The 17,415-nt window shown below is 46.6% G+C and overlaps 3 protein-coding genes across 6 annotated transcripts in view; 2 read left to right on the top strand and 1 right to left on the bottom strand.

The window, feature by feature from the left end:
• The window catches only part of LOC105696587 (flotillin-2), a 74,282-nt gene that overhangs the window by 36,715 nt on the left and 20,152 nt on the right, over positions 1-17,415 (bottom strand). The window lies entirely within an intron of this gene.
• LOC105696588 (glucose dehydrogenase [FAD, quinone]) lies at positions 1,439-9,360 on the top strand. Of its 3 annotated transcripts, none has more exons than XM_012419161.2 (4): positions 1,439-2,313; positions 4,374-5,151; positions 5,558-5,741; positions 6,871-9,360. In XM_012419161.2, exons 2-4 carry the CDS (start codon positions 4,738-4,740, stop codon positions 8,157-8,159), a joined length of 1,887 nt encoding a protein of 628 aa, XP_012274584.1. In that variant the 5' UTR covers positions 1,439-2,313; positions 4,374-4,737; the 3' UTR covers positions 8,160-9,360. The 3 variants fall into 3 exon arrangements, with proteins under 3 accessions (XP_012274584.1, XP_012274585.1, XP_023287783.1); XM_012419162.2 differs by lacking the exon at positions 1,439-2,313 and adding an exon at positions 2,817-2,914; XM_023432015.1 differs by lacking the exon at positions 1,439-2,313 and having other exon boundaries at positions 3,774-5,151.
• LOC105696592 (glucose dehydrogenase [FAD, quinone]) lies at positions 12,577-15,924 on the top strand. The gene is made up of 3 exons (XM_012419172.2): positions 12,577-12,714; positions 13,182-13,495; positions 13,901-15,924. The coding sequence occupies exons 1-3, from the start codon at positions 12,577-12,579 to the stop codon at positions 15,309-15,311; spliced, it is 1,863 nt and encodes a 620-aa protein (XP_012274595.2). The 3' UTR covers positions 15,312-15,924.

The raw sequence follows: 17,415 nt of genomic DNA, 5'->3' as shown, positions 1-17,415 counted from the left end.
CAGAAAAAAAAAATGGCGGACCTTAGACCGGCGTCGCACAGCAAACAGGTTAAATACGTATTTCGTGACATCCGTTTGTAGGGAATATTGTAAAATCTTATCCCGGTCAAAGTTGAAAAAAATCAATAAGGAACGGATAAACGATCCTTCTATTATTCGCGTCCGTAAATAATTGCATAAGGATCGATTATCGTTTTCCATTACCTTAATTATTGTTTCAATGCCATTGTAGTACTTCCAAGCATACCTGAAACATAAAAATGAGCCGTCAGAAACTTCATATGTAATAATTATTAACAATTTTGTAATCACTTTCCTCAGGGATAAGAATTTTCACGGTTCGAATAAGTTGAGCATTTTTTCAGTCAAGTCCAAGATGGCCGCCGATCGCCATTACGGCGTCTGTCGATAAATATATTTTTCGAGCGTGTGCTTTCCCCTGCGGGATTTTGTACGAAACTATTTATACCATTATGACGCGGATGAAAATCCACCACGTCATTTCGGCGAGATTTTCAGCAAGGCAAGTTCGTTCTCGATGAAACTCTTACTTTCACTTGGAGCGTTGCGCTATCCCGTGCTTGCTGATACATCGGTTAGTATGAGTAAACAATTATGTCAGGCCGTTGACATTATTTATAACAAACGACCCTAGTTTTCTTTACGAGATTAGATCAGGGGTCGTTCAAAGAATCATTTACCCCTTCGATTTAGGAGTCTCTTTGAAAATAATTACGTAACTTTTGAGGGAAGGGTAAAAGATCTAGGTTTCCGCTCGAGCCGAGAAATTAGGCCGAGATGAGCCACGCGAGTTATATAATCCGCGTAAATTAAAAATAAGACAAAGTACAGGTGGGCTGGAGTTGGGCAACTCCGCGTCCGAGATCCTCGATGACCCGCTTATAAATTTGTCAGTGGCCATTAGTGATCTTTACGACCGGCTATTATTCACTGGCAATCAATGACTGCCAACCTTCAACGATCGTCATTTTTCGAAAAAGGTAGAACGTGAGAAAGTTCATACATCTGGAATTTCATTCGCATTCAATGACTCGCAAATGGCAGCCATTGCGATCGTTAATCGTTGGAATGATCGTGCAAACGTTGCCAAAATACCGGACACGTAAATTAAAGTCCCGGAAACCGAAGAATCATTTGCCGGGTAAATTGAACACCGTAATATTCATCGAGATTCATTAATTTCCGGGAACAACGAGCCCGCGGGAATTTTGACGAAGGAGAGAACGAAATTCTCGGTCCAAGGACGAAAGGAGGGTAAAGTCTGCAAAAGCGAACGGGCGAGGAGGTCCTCGCGGGCGTTCCTGAAGATGCCGGGGACTCCCGGAGATCCCGGAGATCCCCGGGAGGGGGCAAGTCGACCCTCGTCCTGGCACACCCGAGAATCGACTCGGCAGTCGACCCGAGGCCTTCGACTTTCGCGAGTCGAGAGGTGATACCGTCTCTTCCTCTTGTCGTTCGATATCCTGCGACAGTATGTATCGTTTTAAGCACCGAGTCGCGTCTCGTGGGTCGTCGGTCCCAATGTTTCTCGTAATTCGCGTCCCGGACCCTGTGACCAGGATTCTTGACCGATCCATCGCCTCCTGCGCCGAGAAATGAACTCATCGAACCAAAGGAATATTTTCTTCATTCAAAGAATAATTATTTGATTCGATGGAATATTTTTTCTCAGGGTAAGGGGGAACTCCCGGAATTATCGGTCCTCTTCCTTCCTCTCCTAACGATTACGGCCGAATTTTCTCACGCGTCAGAAAATCAATTAGAAACGTGGAACGATCGATGTCGATTTTTCTCTAGGTAGCCGATTTACGGTCTACCTTCATTTGAGGGAGTCCGGCGCGTTCGGCACCGTAATGCACTCCCGGGCGTCCTTCACCGTCTAGGAGGTGGGAGCCATTTATCCTTTATACGTCCAGAGAGATGCCGGACTCTCAGTCCTCGACTTTCACTGGCCGAGCCGACTGTCCGACCTGCACGTGTAGCGTCGAAAGATCGCCGATCCATCCGATCCATCCGATCCATCCGAGTACCTTCGATCGCGATGCCTTCACGCCAGAATAAATCCAGATCCCGTAACTCGCTATTTACCGGTCGCGTTTGTCCCCGAGACTAGTTTTCGATTACTTTTAGAAATCGGTGCACCGAATTGCGCCTAACTTTCCCGAAGTGCGTTCCCGAACTCGACGACCATTTTTCGAGAGAAGAAATTATTGCTTCGGGAAGACTTCGAGAAAAAAAATTAACGCGGGTCACGTGACCGAGCAAGGTTCGTCGATTTGGATATTTTTCAAGGTAAGTGCAGACGGTCAAAATGGTTAAATCTTGTGATTATTTTCATTTTCATCTCCTTCAAATGTTAAATAAATCTTAAAGAATGACGAATAATGATAAACGTACGTAATGATTTATAAACGCGACGGTAAGTTCTTCCGCGTCGTTATTATGTCATCGGTAAGTACGTAAATTACGAAAGTGCCATGACGCGACCGTGTCTAATTGGACGGAGGGAATGAACGGGGTTAATGCGCATCATCGAACAATCAGAAATCATGAATTAAAAGTTGCCGATATTAAATTAGTAAATGTTTCCTTTAAAAGTACATTTAATATTAATATCGTAAATAAGAAATACGGAAAAAACGTTCCGAAAAATAGGTCATACACGAAATCGTTAATGGTATCGGCTAACTTAATTAGCGCGCATTTACAATAACGAGAATAAGGAGTCCAATGTCAAGTGTCGCATTTTTCGTGTAGTTTTCAATGGCGGCACTTCTTGCAGGTATCCACTGGCCCGTGATATCCCTTTTTACTTCTCCCTCTCGATATTGCACGCTCCGAGTGCACCTGAAATTACGTTCCATGAAACTCGGTCATACTCCCTGAGTATTTGGTAAGTGCGATGACCACACTTTCCGTAATTGTCCGCGACGAAGATTGCACGAATCGAAGTTTCATTTCGCAGTTTCTCCAGGAAATGAATGCAGCTTGTGCGACCTAAATGGATCGTCCCTCAAAATTGAAAAATATATACATATTAATAAACGCGATCGTTTTAAACGCAAATTTAGAAATCACTGCCTTTATTTCAACCGTTCGTTAAAAACGTTATAACGTCCACGAGTTTAGCGGAAACCTGTTTTATCTTTTTTTTTTTCGAGGATAATAAAAATGGAGCGTTGCAGGGATATTACCAAAATCTTAGGAACAGGTTTCGCGATCTTGACCCAGTAAGGCCAGAAATTGCGCAAGTCGGTCGAGAATTGTCATGAGGGATTTTGGGGGCGAAAGTGACTTTCCAAAAATGGTGTCGCAACGGCCGAGGGCGATTCATCGAATCCACGGGTTCGTACGGTTTGGTCCGATAGTTCGGTTATCGAGACCGGGAATAGTTTCGCCATACCTCGCTCGTCGAGTATAAAACGAAAGTCAGGGTGAACGTGAGTAAACGCAATCAAAGGCGAAGCGCGGGCCTTTCGAAACCGAAAAGCCGGAAATTCGGCCATTCGGAAGAATTGCCCGTAGGTCACGACTACTGGGGAGAATTACCCAAAGGATCGTTCGAGAACGATTACAGTTCGCAAGTGGACGGTCACGGTCGTTATTCCCCGCTCTTGGGCTTAAAGTGTCTAACCTGGTTAACATTGATCGTAAAATCAATTTTTACGGTCACTTTCGGAGCCACCGAATATAGGAGCGATCCATGAAGTAGTCTCAATAACGCTTGTTCGATAATATTAATTTATCCCCGTTCTCAACGGACCATAAATAAATAATGGTCAATGGGGTGGAAACGTTCGGGGCGGTCAAGAGAAATCCACTTTATCGAGGAAACGGTAACGCCCGAGTTTTAATTGGAGTTTAATTTCACCCGTACGCGATCAATGGAAATGGGGGTCGAAACGATCGAAACGGTCAAGGGAAATCCTCCCGATCGCTCGAGTACTTTTCCGTTGGCGAGCGTCACGAAGTCGGAAACTATGGACTTTCTCCCGGGATTTTACGTGCATGTTAATGATCGCGAATTGTCTCGAAATTCTACGTTAGAAAGTGTATTGCACCAGGCACGACCGAAGGCCTCGCGATGCCAAAAACGTGCATTAAAATTAGACTCTTGGGGGAATTCGATTATTATGCGGAGAACGGTTCCGGATGCGAGGAGCGCCACCAATGTCAATTGCCGGAAAGAAAATACAAACGCGGTCTTGGCAATGACTTTTACCAATGCGAAACTAGTGGGATACGGTTTCGGTTTCAAACGACTAGGGGGTATCGAGACATTTAACGATCGATCGCGTTTTCCTCCATTTATTCATTATATTTTCCCCTAAAGCGACTCCACGTTTTTACAGATTCCCCCAAAGGGAGGAAAGAACGAACATCGAGCGACATGATTTCGACGAGACCAAAATCTGTCGAAGAAACGACCACTTCCCATTTTTCTGGGGACATCGATCGTACCGATCGACTGCACTTCGGCTCGTAATCGGCCTGCTTCTCCCCACGAAAGCGTGAAAATTAAAAAATTAAGAAACAGAAATCAAGACGCATCGGCAGAGGGATGGTCCACTTTTGACGATAAAAACGGAAAATGCTTCCGAGCGAGTGGAAATTTAGGGAGGGTCCCGATGCCCTCGGGTGACGAATCCGGAGGCTGGAGGATATCGGAAAATCGTTTAACGTCCAAATTCCTAAAATAAGAGAGGGCGAAGGAGAATGACGGGGGTAGTGGCGGTGGTGGGCGGCGCCATAAAGGCGGCCACTCTGCTTCTGGGTCTAGGGAAGATCACGTTCGTCCCGACGCTGATCGCGGCCTTGGCTTATTACAATTACGATCTAATGGACCCCGAGAACCACCCCCGGGTGACGAAGGAATTGCGCAAGGAGTACGACTTCGTCGTCGTGGGGGGTGGAACGGCGGGGAGCATCGCGGTGAACAGGTTGACCGAAAACCCGAGATGGTCGGTCCTGCTTCTGGAGGCCGGAGGCCACGAGACCGAAATTACCGACGTGCCCATACTCTCTCTTTACCTGCACAAGAGCAAACTGGACTGGAAATACAGGTCGCAGCCGCAGGATTCCGCGTGTCAAGCAATGGTCGATCGCAGGTGCTGCTGGACCAGAGGAAAGGTGAGGAGTCTCAAAGAGAGTACACGGGAAAGAAGACGTTTCCACGAGTTTGCTCTTCCTATTATATATTATAAAATAATCGCACCTACCCCTAAAACCTTTGCAATTCCATCGAATCGTAGATGTAACCATTGGAGAACTCTCTTTGAAAAAAAAAAAAAAAAACGCTTACCAAATTACCAATCAGAATTTGCTGCAACGGTCAACAAATTCCTGTCCCTATTCGAACGAACGAGCGATATATTATTTATTGTCGCAAGAAAAGAACATTATTTTTTTTTTGTCAATGTAATAAAAATGTTTCTGGAGAACAATTTTGCCGGCCCATTGTCAAGCGTTTTCACGTTTGTAAAATTTCTTGCCGGCACTTTGTTTCACTCGATGAAAAATATCGACGTTGTTTTAGGTTCTCGGCGGATCGAGCGTTTTGAACACGATGCTCTATATCAGAGGTAATCGAAGGGACTTCGATTTATGGGAAAGTCTTGGGAACCCTGGCTGGGGATTCGAGGACGTTCTCCCGTATTTTAAGAAATCCGAGGACCAAAGGAATCCATATTTGGCTGCCAACGCTAAATATCACGGTACAGGTACGATCGTTCATTTTTTAAACTCGCATAAATAAGAAATATTTTAATAGTTCAGGGTAGTCTTTAAACGTTTGCTCCGATTACCTTCTAACCTTTAAGATCTATACGGTCGGATTGTGCAAAGTCCCTATTAATATATAACGTCATTTATGAACGTTGTTCTACATACCCCGGTACACGGACTTTGTCGGAGGAATTTTTTTAGAAGCATCGCGAGCCGGGATTAAAGGACATTTTCCTAGGACTCGCGGCAACGGACACGCTCCAGTTATCGTATAGACTTTGCAGCCACTTAGAATCCGATCATGCGGATTAATCGAGGGAAAAAGTCTCTTTTTAATTCATGAAATACAGAGAGTTTGGGCTTTTACGAATTAATCTTCCGTTCGTTCGTTTTGATTTTCTCTTTGGAGAAGAGAGCGCACCTTCTTACGTCGTTAAGTACCGAAAACAAGGAAGGACCTTTCGAATTACACAATCGGAGGTTATAGAGCACTTTCCGGGAACCTGCTCTAATTACCAGGGACTTGGGAACTACCGGTAATCAAGGCCATTGTGGTGCCAGGCGTGATTTCTAGTTTCTTTTTTTGGGACGCTGCCGATTAACTTGGTTTACGTTTATAAATATAGATATTACATGTTTTATAATTGGAGGTTACGAGGTAATGGAGGCGACTTACGGTAATAATAACTTTAGGACGCTTCGAAATAACATATTCGAATTTTTCGAGTGCTTCTTTTTGATTGAATCGAACTTTGGGAACCTATCGACCGATCTCGTTGCCTTCTAACCATATCCAATGGAAGTCATAAGGTTACGAGGCCCTATCCGAGACCACGCTCTCTAATTGCCGGGTACACGACGGCCACTCATGATCGGGTAATTTCTCGTGCAACGAGTTCCGAAGGACAAATTAGAATACGGCTTGAACGGAGACACGCTTCTAAATACCGATCGAGATTTCCGTCCATTTCCCCCGGACCGAGCATCGACTTGGTTGTCCTTTAACCCAGTACCCTGGAATTGTCGGAAACGCCTACATCGGAGAGCATTTTTCTGTTGAGTTGGAAAATCGAGGTCGGCATAAAAATGTTTAGATTTCCTTCGTTAAAGGAAAAGATTTTTCAGGTGGATACATGACGGTCCAAGACGCACCGTACAACACCCCCCTGGGGGTGGCGTTCCTACAAGCCGGGGAGGAGATGGGCTACGACATCGTGGACGTGAACGGCGCCCAGCAAACGGGGTTCGCCTTCTACCAGTACACCATGAGAAGGGGGACCAGGTGCAGCGCGGCGAAGGCCTTCGTCAGGCCGGTGCAGCTGCGAAGGAACCTGCACCTCTCCCTCTGGTCGCACGCGACGAGGGTGCTGATCGACCCGAAGACGAAGAGGGCCTACGGGGTGGAGTTCGTCCGAGAGGGTCGCAAGGAGAGAGTCCTGGCGAGGAAGGAGGTGATCCTGACGGCGGGGGCCATCAACACCCCGCAGCTGCTGATGCTGTCCGGGGTGGGACCGCGGGAGCACCTCGAAGAGGTGGGCGTGGAAGTCGTCTACGACTCTCCGGGGGTGGGCCAGAACCTGCAGGACCACATCGCCGTCGGGGGCCTGGCCTTCCTGATAGACTACGAGATCAGCATCGTGATGAACCGGCTGGTGAACATGAACTCGGCCCTGAGGTACGCCATCACCGAGGACGGACCTCTGACGTCCAGCGTCGGCCTGGAGGCCGTGGCCTTCATTTCCACCAAGTACGCCAACAGGACGGACGACTGGCCGGACATCGAGTTCATGTTGACCTCCTCGTCCACCAACTCCGACGGGGGGACCCACGTGAAGAACGCCCACGGGCTGACCGACGAATTCTACAACGAGGTCTTCGGGAAGATCAACAACAGAGACGTCTTCGGGGTGTTCCCGATGATGCTGCGGCCCAAGTCCCGGGGCTACGTTCGACTCCAGTCCAAGAATCCGCTGGAGCATCCGGTGATGGTGCACAATTATCTGACCCATCCCGACGACGTGGACGTCCTGAGGGAGGGCGTCAAGGCCGCCATCGCGTTCGGGGAGACCTCCACCATGAGGAGGTTCGGCGCCAGGTTCCACGACAAGCCGCTCCCTAATTGCAAGCACATTCCCAGGTACACCGACGAGTACTGGAATTGCGCCATTAGGCAGTACACCATGACCATTTATCACATGAGCTGCACCGCGAAGATGGGACCCTCGACCGATCCCATGGCGGTGGTGGATCCTTCGTTGAAGGTCTACGGAGTTTCGGGGCTCAGGGTGATGGATGCCTCCGTCATGCCCAGGATTACCAGCGGAAATATCAACGCCCCCGTTATGATGATCGCCGAGAAGGGGTCGGATATTATTAAGAAGGACTGGGGATTTAAGATCGCGCCTTTGACGTAACGCGTCATCGAGTAACGACAACAACAACAACGACAACGACTACGATGACGATAATATAATAGCTAGGGGGTTGAATACCTTCGTCATGATCGGTGTCATCGGCGGGGATAATGATCCTGCTGTGAATTCTGACAAAGGATCGAATGTTATTGATAATTACGATTGGTTATCGGTCGATGATCGATCCCTGTTGATATACGATTACCCAAGGAAATTGTTCTATAAAGGTTGAACGGAACAACATTTCGATGTGGTTAATTAATATTAACTTTAGCGTAATTTAAAATTATTTTAAGATGTTGCGGTATTGCGGTGTCTCACCTATACTGGCAACAGGTGCCATAATCGGGATGTACAAAACTAATTTCCACCACCCGATAATTACTCGCAAAAAGCCCCAACTTGTAAAGAAATAACATAAAACGAGGCTATGCGGCGGATGAATAATTTAAAAGATATTATTTTTAACGATCATTTCGTGTCAGGAAATTTTCATGTATCCTGAGAAGAGTACTCGAGTAAATATTTTTTTACGCGGGGATAAAATAAGTTATTCGAGGGTAATAATTATTTGTAAGGCTCACTCGTAATTAAATTTTTAGAGAAATAATTTATACGAGCTTCGGGGAAAAATGGGCCAAACTAGTTCGAGTAGTTCAGGGAGTAATGTTGTAATCGGCTCTAAAATGTGTAGCGATAATGTGAATGGCAAACATTCCAGGCAAATGGTACAAATCCGGAGCCACGTTCCAGGATTCGCGAGATTTTTTGTTGTAAAACCAAATGCGGTAGAGTATTTCATCTAGCGATATTATTTTATTTAGAGATATCGATTCCGATAGTATTTATTAGTTCCTACTATGTAGAAAGGCAGTTTGTAAATAGGATGGATTATTGTAATCGCGTTAATAAACAGCTGATGTATCGTTCAAATCGGCTGACCAGGGAGCTGCTTAAGTATTTTCAATTTTATATCGCGCAATAGAATTTGGCATCGAAATTATACATTCGCAATTTTAAGCGCACCGCGAAGTGCAGAATTAAGTTAAGCGAAATGAAAAAATGCGATAGAGGCCGGCGGAGACTTCTTAGTAAGAATAAAAAAGGGCAATGTAATGTAACATAAATTGGAGCAACGAAGCTCCACGAAGCTTATTACGGGTTCACGCCGTTGCCGCTTTTCAAAATGTGAATAAAACTATTTTTCTACTACGAATCTTAACCTTTTGGCCCGTCCGAAAAATTGGAGTGGTGATCATTGAGATAAAAATTAAAACGACTTGCAAAATGTCTTTATCACGTGGAGGATTCCTCGGTGTAACAGAAATGGGCGGAGTCGCCTCTAGCGTTCGGCGCGTTGAGGTTAGGTTCGTACATCAATCTTCCATTCCGTGAATGAAAGTTAATTTCACCGACGACACGCGTTGCGTAACATTTGAGCTTTTACGAGACTCGCGTGTCACGCGGGCAGCGCTAACCCATTCCGATATTTCCAAAAGACCATTCTCAGAGAAAGTGACGAAGAATTTCGTCAGGGAAATTGCAGTTCCTTGGAACTTGCGCCAGCGTCCATTAAGCCGAGCGGTCCCCGAATCGGTCGAGTTCCACGGTACATCGGCGTTCCCTGGAACTCGTCTCAAGTTGCTAACATTTTCCAAACGGGTTAAAGAGGTTACGTAACCTGTTAAAATTAATTCCATTTTATAAATGCACATTTTTTCCATTTTTTGGGTCCATATTTTCTTTCTAAAAATGAAATTGCATGAACTTCGCGTTCTTTCTTTGGGCCTCCGGAATCACGAGCCGAAGTTTCAAATCATTCGGCAAATAATTTCAATATTTTTTAACGTTTTATATATACAGAATAACCATTTCGTATCACCTTAAGCGCGGCCGAAAGAACCGGCGAATCGCGCGTCTCCGTGAGGGAGGTCGCGTGCGCGTGCGCGCACGTACACGGGAGCACTCGCACGCGACTTTGCTCGATAGGAAATCGAAAACCACGAGAGATCGACGCTTTCTTCGTTTCCGACCCACTTCGAGGATTCCGACCCGGATTCGTCACCCACCGTCGTGAAATATATCGCTCCGCTATTTTCAACGAGCAAAACTAAGCAAAATTAATTAGAAATGCTTTTCAGCTGCAAACTTCGTTTCGAAGATCGTTTTTTAAACGACGAAGTAATTTAAACCTCCGGACAGTTTCGCGCCAAATCACTAGGGCGTTCGATACAACTTTTCGGGAACAAAGTCGCAAAAATAAAAAAACCTCTTTCGCCTTTTGCTTCCGAATTCGTAGTTTTTAAAATAAAAATTTCGAGCTAGAAAATACGTAAAGATAAAAATTCGTACAGTTAACCGCGTACAATTTAAAATGGAAATTCCTGGATAAAAGTCGAAAAGTGAGAAAATGTCTACAATCGAGGCGGGGTGGAATTTTTCTGGCTAGTTAAAGTGAAGTGAAACACGTCGAGGAACTTGATCAACGTCGATAAAGATTTTTCTAAATGCCTACGTTGCCGACGTTCGTTTTTATATTGACAACTGGGTCGAATTATATTGGGTATTGTACCAAATGGCATATTCCACCTGTCGTTTTCGTACAATAATTATAAAGAAATCGAAGTGAAACTCTAGAAATCCTCTGGATTCGTGCCTTCTGGGGCCCTAATTGACTGCGGAGGGACCCTCTGCGCCATCTGTGATTTCCAGGTCAATTAAATTTTCACTCCGAGACCTCGTATTCCCATCGTTTTAGCAAAGAAGCGCATACAACACTTTTTTTGCCTTTATCCCGTTCAAATGCGAGTTTATCGATTACCAAAGTGTTCTAAATTGTCGTAAAATTGTCCTGACCCTTTCGATTCTCATATCAGAGCCTTCGATAATTGTATATCGATCGAAATATCAGGGCTTGACGCCATTTTAATTCTGGTCTGGACTGAGTTAAAAAATTTTTTTGAAAAATCCAAATTTTGAATGTGTCAGGACAATTAGATGATCAGGAGTAATGTGTCAAAGTTTCGGACAGTTTGGTCTAATACCCTTAAAAAAAAGTGTTGTATTCGAATCGACTGATTTGAAGGATGTTTCACTTCACCTTAATTATTTCTAGGGTCCTCTGGGCGATTGTTCCCGTGCAGCGAACGCACGGTGCAGGGTTAACCCGGTTACGTTTGCGTGTCGAGAGAGAAGTTGGTGAGGAAAGTCCGAGGTGGGGGCCGACCGGTTTTCACTCTTAGCATTCACCGAAGAGACGAAGGACTCGTCCAACTGTTCTCGCATTAGGCGGCCAGTTAAGTTCGCCGGCTGTCGCCGTAATTCGTCCTGGGCCACGCTCCGAGGAAGGGAGGGAATATTTACGTATATATATATTTAGAAATTTGACCGATAGATGCGGAAAAGTGAGTGCTCGGAGCGAAGCAGGCGACGGTTCGCGAAACTCTGAGGAGAGTCACCGCAGATGGCGCTGTCGGCGACCACGGAGTAAGCAAACGTAAATACCGTTCGGCTATCGATCATCGTTCGGGATAAAATACCAACTTCCGTTGGGGAGACGCGTAAATAGGTGATCGCTTCGATTATGGGAATTTGGGCAACGGTCCGTGTTAAAAATGTATAATACATGGAAGCGGTTTGGTCATCGCAGCGGGCATTTGGATTTTAATATATCGATCGAAGATAATATCGAAGAGTCGAAGGATGGTAATTGTCTTTTCGAGTCGAGATTCGCATTTGGTGTCTTTATATACAATTAGATTTTCCAGGGTCAAGGGTTTCAACGAATTAAACCTGGCGGTGAAACCGCGAGGGAGAAGCAGCTTTCTAGTCGGTAAACCGCGGGAAATTTGATCTCGTGACACGGATACGTTTGCACGTGCAAGAAAATTATTCTTTTAATAATCTGCAAGAAAGCGTTAACGCCCTCGTGTGAACGTGAAAACCAACGAACTCGAACAAGGGGATCGACGAAGTATAATCGATCAATCGATCGAACGCGTCCGGTCTTATCAAGTATTTATTCACCGACAAATTTCTTTATTTCACTTTTCTTGTCCACAGATGGAGAATCGCTGGCGAAATCTAAAACCTTGACATTTCGGAGAGTCGAATGGAGACGATTTCCATGTTTCTACCGATTCCTATGGATCTACGTAGTCATAGGTACGAAAAATCAAGGTAAACGTGATAACGTTTCGTACCTGGAAATGCAATTGCTCAAGGTGCGATTAAAATGCAATTCGCCTGGAGAGACATTCCGGAAAGCTTCGCAACGAGTCCTTCACCTAAAAACACCCGAGTAACGATGTCGTTAACTTTTGCAGCGTTCCTTTAGAAAAGCGATTTAACGTCCCACTCGAACAAGCAGGGGATGTCCAAGATTCGATGAATTTAGTTGTTCGCGGATCGAAGAAAAATGCCAATCGGATTCGCCGGGTTGATGCTGCCTACCTCGTTCCTTGGATGGAGTTTGGTGCCCTTGGTAATGATCGGTCTGACGTACTTCCGGTACAACGCGGTGGATCCGGAATCGCATCCAAGCGATGCTACCAAGGTAATCCAGGATTTCTTAACGATCGCCCGATCCGACGAAGGCGAAGCGAAACATCGATAGGCTAGAGAAAGTGTCATCGAATTTATTGGCGACCATTTTCGGATGACTCCGATGTTCGAAAGTCAGGTTTTCTTTTACAAAATAACTCGAAAGATATTTCAGTTTACTACCGTGTTCCGAGAGGTGAGATTTTTTAAAATCATTAATAATCTTTTACGTAACTCCTTTCGAACGGTCAAAGCATCCCATCGTCAAAGGAAGACGAGGAGGAATATTCCCATTGTTTCGGTGTCCCTTCTCGAGCGTAGAATCTCACCGAGATCGCCATCGCGTTCCACTTTTCCCCTACCCGTTAATTCGTTTGTTCTCGCTCCGTCTGACGATTTCGTAACGTTATGCAGGTCTCTAATCCCGTTCGGGTCCTCCTCGATTTTCGATTAAATTGACCGTTTCGTTTTTCCCCACAGCTGCTCCGCATGTACGATTTCATAGTGATCGGAGGAGGCAGTGCAGGAGCGGTCCTCGCGTCGAGACTTTCCGAAGTGGAGGAATGGACGGTGTTGCTCCTGGAAGCAGGAGGCGACGAGAACGAAGTGTCGGACGTGCCTGCCTTGGCGGGATACATGCAGCTTTCCGAATTCGACTGGAAATATCAAACCGCGCCGCCAACTTCGTCCGCGTATTGCCTGGCTATGGTGGGGGACAGGTGCAACTGGCCTCGAGGAAAGGTCCTCGGAGGCAGCAGCGTCCTGAACGCCATGATTTACATCCGTGGCAATAGGTAAATTTTCGACAAAATTCTTCTCCGCCCGGGAACGTCGGCGAATTCCAGAAGGGAATTTCTAACAATTTTTGATGCGGCAACGACCGGTATCGTTGGCATTTTATAACGAGAGAACGTCCACGGGGAGAGACGAGACCCGATCGCGAATTAAATCATGGCAACGGTCTCCCGACCGTCGAGCCTTACGTAACGGATACCTCTCGACGAGCTCAAAAACTCGCTTATGCGGTTTCGCAATTCCCGAAAGGTCCACTCCCGGAAGACTCAAAGTTCGGCACGTATTCCAAACTTTCTACAGTGGACGATCCTTACGAATCTCGCATATCGCTTTCCAAAACCTTCGGACAGTCCCGGGAATTTCGTAGGAAGCAAGGGAAACGATAACGAAACGTCGGCTTCCAGGTTGGACTACGACACCTGGGCCCGTTTGGGAAACACCGGCTGGAGTTACGAGGAGGTGCTGCCCTACTTCCTGAAATCCGAGGACAACAGGAACCCGTACCTGGCGAGGACTCCTTATCACGGGACGGGAGGTTACCTGACGGTGCAGGAGGCACCCTGGAGAACGCCCCTCTCGTTGGCCTTCGTCCAGGCAGGGATCGAATTAGGATACGCGAACGGAGACCTGAACGGCGCCAACCAGACCGGGTTCATGCTGGCCCAAGGGACCATCCGAAGAGGCAGTCGCTGCTCGACGGCGAAGGCGTTCCTCAGACCGGTAAAAAACAGGAAGAACCTCCACATCGCGATGCGGTCGCAGGTCCTCAGGGTCATCTTCAACGCGGACAAGCGAGCGATCGGGGTGGAGTACCTAAAAGACGGCCAGCGGAGGACGGTCCGGGTGAGAAGGGAGATCGTTCTGTCCTCGGGATCTATAGGGTCCCCGCAGCTGCTGATGCTGTCGGGGGTGGGGCCCAAGGAGCACCTCGCGGAGCACGGGATCCCGGTGATCTCGGACCTGAAGGTGGGCCACAACCTGCAGGACCACGTCGGCCTGGGCGGCCTGACCTTCCTCGTGGACGAGCCGGTCTCCCTGCGCAAGGATCGCTTCCAGACCCTCCCCGTCACCCTGGAGTACATCCTGAACGAGCGGGGTCCCATGACCTCCCCCGGCGTGGAGGGTCTCGCCTTCGTCAACTCCAAGTACGCCGACAGGAACGTGGATTACCCCGACGTTCAGTTCCACTTTGCTCCCAGCTCCATCAATTCGGACGGCGGGGACCACATCAGGAAGATCCTGGCACTCAGGGACCGGGTCTACAACACCATGTACAAGCCCCTGGTGAACGCGGAGACCTGGACCATCCTGCCCCTTCTGCTGAGGCCGAAGAGCTCGGGGTGGGTCAAGCTCAGGAGCAAGGATCCCCTGATGTATCCCGAGATCGTCCCTAATTATTTCACGCACAAGGAGGACATCGACATCCTAGTCGAGGGAATCCGCATCGCCATGGCGGTCTCCAACACCACGGCCTTTAAGAGGTTCGGGTCCAGGCCTCTCGCCATCCCCATGCCCGGGTGTCAGCATCATCCCTTTGGTACCTACGAGTACTGGGAGTGCGCCATCAGGCATTTCACCTTCACTATTTATCATCCCACCGGGACGTGCAAAATGGGCCCTTCCGGCGATGCTTCGGCCGTGGTGGATCCTCGGTTAAGGGTGTACGGCGTCAAGGGCCTCAGGGTCGTGGATGCGTCGATCATGCCGCAGATCGTTAGCGGGAATCCTAATGCTCCTACGATTATGATCGCCGAGAAGGCGAGCGATATGATCAAGGAGGACTGGAGGTACAAGAAGCGGACTACCGGAAGATGACGAACGGACGAAAACGTGGAGCTTTCCTTTTTTCGGCGTAATGAAATATCATTCTCTGGCTTGACGGACCGAGCCATGGCCTCACCGGATTTAGATGTTTCAATAATTAAATAGATCATTTGTTTAATTAGAAAAATACGCAACCGTCGAATCGGTCGACTCGAGAGAATGGCAAAGATTTATCGCGTGATCATAAATGTTTGTACATTTTTAATCTACTAATTTCCCAGCAATGCGTAAAATAGCTCGTTATAGACGTTTTCGACCAAACTGATTTTCGCGTATATACAATATTTTAGTTTATTTAAATATTAACCTTACGATAATTGAAGCAGTAAAAAAAATTCCGAACCATCGAAATAAGACGATAAAATATCAAAGAATAACGTTTATGTGAGAATTATATTTTTATACATAATTAATTTAGGTTACGTTAACTTAAGATTCCGATGGAGAGGGCGCTTAATTTAGCCTAAGTATAAAGGACCGAGAACAATTCGGATTATCGAGAGAAATTAAAGAATCGTATATATATATATATATGTTTCACTCTCGATTGGAGTGCCAAAATATTTGAAATAAAAATATCTGTTATCATTTCTCTCCAAGAAAATAGAAAGAACGTTCCTTGCATTCTTCGTCAAGATCGTAAGGAAAGCAAAAACGAATGAAGAGAGCGCTCGAGGGAGAAAGGGGAATTTTATCCGCCTCTTAGGACGTCTCTTTTTTCTACTTTTTCGCGGGATAAATATTCCATTTCCCTTCCTGTCCCCGTCCATACACGGAGTGCCGTAACGCCGGTATTCCGGTGCTACAAATTATATAAGTTTTAATACCATGTTCAATACCGGTTGCGATACCGCACGAAGCGACGTCCGATCGCCAGGAAAATGTTTTTCCGGACTTTCCTTACGAACTAAATTGTTCCGGTAAATCGACATTTAAATATTCTCTAAAGAGGAGGAAATTTCTCGTCGACGACTCCTAATTGCAGAAGAGGGTTAAAATAATATGCCGGAGGCCTTCGTTTAGACAGATTTGCGACATTTTCCCCGCGAACGCGCTTTCCCTTGTTAAGACGGCACAAAGAAATATAAAGATAAAAAACAATTATTTAAACCGTATACCGTTACCAAAACGACATAACCTCTCCTCGCTGCCCACCTTACACACGAGCTGCAGCTTGGAACAAGATTTATATTTCATGCCTGTAACGAAAAGCGATGAAATTTGCTGAAAGGACATCTTTCGAGATGTCCTTATAACACCATTAGAAAAATATCACCGAACCAAGAAATATCTCTTCGAATGGTCCCAAAGAAATATATATTTTTTTAATTCAAAGAACAATTGAATTCTCGACTCAAGTAATCTCGAATAAATTAAATGCAAAGTTTCCTCGACGTTATGAAAATTGATTTGAGTTCATTCGAGTGAAATAATTGTACTTTGAATCCCCAAAATCTAAAGAAACGGTATAAAAAATATAAAAAATATAAAAAATGTAAACGTGAAGTCTCCGATAAAAAGCAAGGAATGTCGGCAAGGACGTTTCGAGGGAAATTTCGAGGGACCCGGAAGCTCCCGGCCTTGGACGTGCGTGCGGACGCGGTTACCACATCGCGGAGAATAGGTGCGGGCAGGAAGTGTACACAAGTGGAAAGTACTTTCACCACCAAACCATGACTGCGAGTCATCGTAGTCCTCGAAAAGAAATTCAGACCGATACTCGGCAGAAGGCAGGCCGCGTTTCGTCGTGGACCTCCTCTCCTCGGGATCCCGACGCCTTCGAGCTCGCTAATCCGCTAATTCGGCTCACTTACAATTAGAGCCCCGAAGAGTCGCCGTCCGAGCGGCCTTAGGTTCGCGCATCGCCGACTCCGCGGCCAACTCCGCCACTTTCTCTGCCAAACTCCGAGGAGAAGGACTCCGAGGACCGTGAAAGGAGACTCGATCAAGGACTCCGCCGCGGCTGGTGCCACTGCGCCGCCCGACGGTGCCGAAGACCGTCAAAGAAGACGTCGGAAAGGAGGAGTGACAATTAACGCGTCAAGACGGTGCACCACGTTTCACCGGAAGTGCGCCGAAAGTGCGCCGAAAGTGC

Source organism: Orussus abietinus, unplaced genomic scaffold (genome assembly GCF_000612105.2).
Source record: "Orussus abietinus isolate OABI.00-Male unplaced genomic scaffold, Oabi_2.0 scaffold101, whole genome shotgun sequence".
In the NCBI taxonomy this organism is placed as follows: Eukaryota; Metazoa; Arthropoda; class Insecta; order Hymenoptera; family Orussidae; genus Orussus; species Orussus abietinus.
This window is presented reverse-complemented; position numbering and strand designations above follow the sequence as displayed.

What these genes read in the sequence shown, in the direction of transcription:
- LOC105696592 (XM_012419172.2), top strand. Translation starts at nt 12,577, where the DNA reads ATGCCAATCGGATTCGCCGGGTTGATGCTGCCTACCTCGTTCCTTGGA. An exon ending in ATCCAAGCGATGCTACCAAG is followed by an intron (nt 12,715 to 13,181) that starts GTAATCCAGGAT and finishes TTTTCCCCACAG; the next exon opens with CTGCTCCGCATGTACGATTT. An exon ending in ATTTACATCCGTGGCAATAG is followed by an intron (nt 13,496 to 13,900) that starts GTAAATTTTCGA and finishes GTCGGCTTCCAG; the next exon opens with GTTGGACTACGACACCTGGG.
- LOC105696588 (XM_012419161.2), top strand. Translation starts at nt 4,738, where the DNA reads ATGACGGGGGTAGTGGCGGTGGTGGGCGGCGCCATAAAGGCGGCCACT. An exon ending in GCTGCTGGACCAGAGGAAAG is followed by an intron (nt 5,152 to 5,557) that starts GTGAGGAGTCTC and finishes ACGTTGTTTTAG; the next exon opens with GTTCTCGGCGGATCGAGCGT. An exon ending in CGCTAAATATCACGGTACAG is followed by an intron (nt 5,742 to 6,870) that starts GTACGATCGTTC and finishes AAGATTTTTCAG; the next exon opens with GTGGATACATGACGGTCCAA.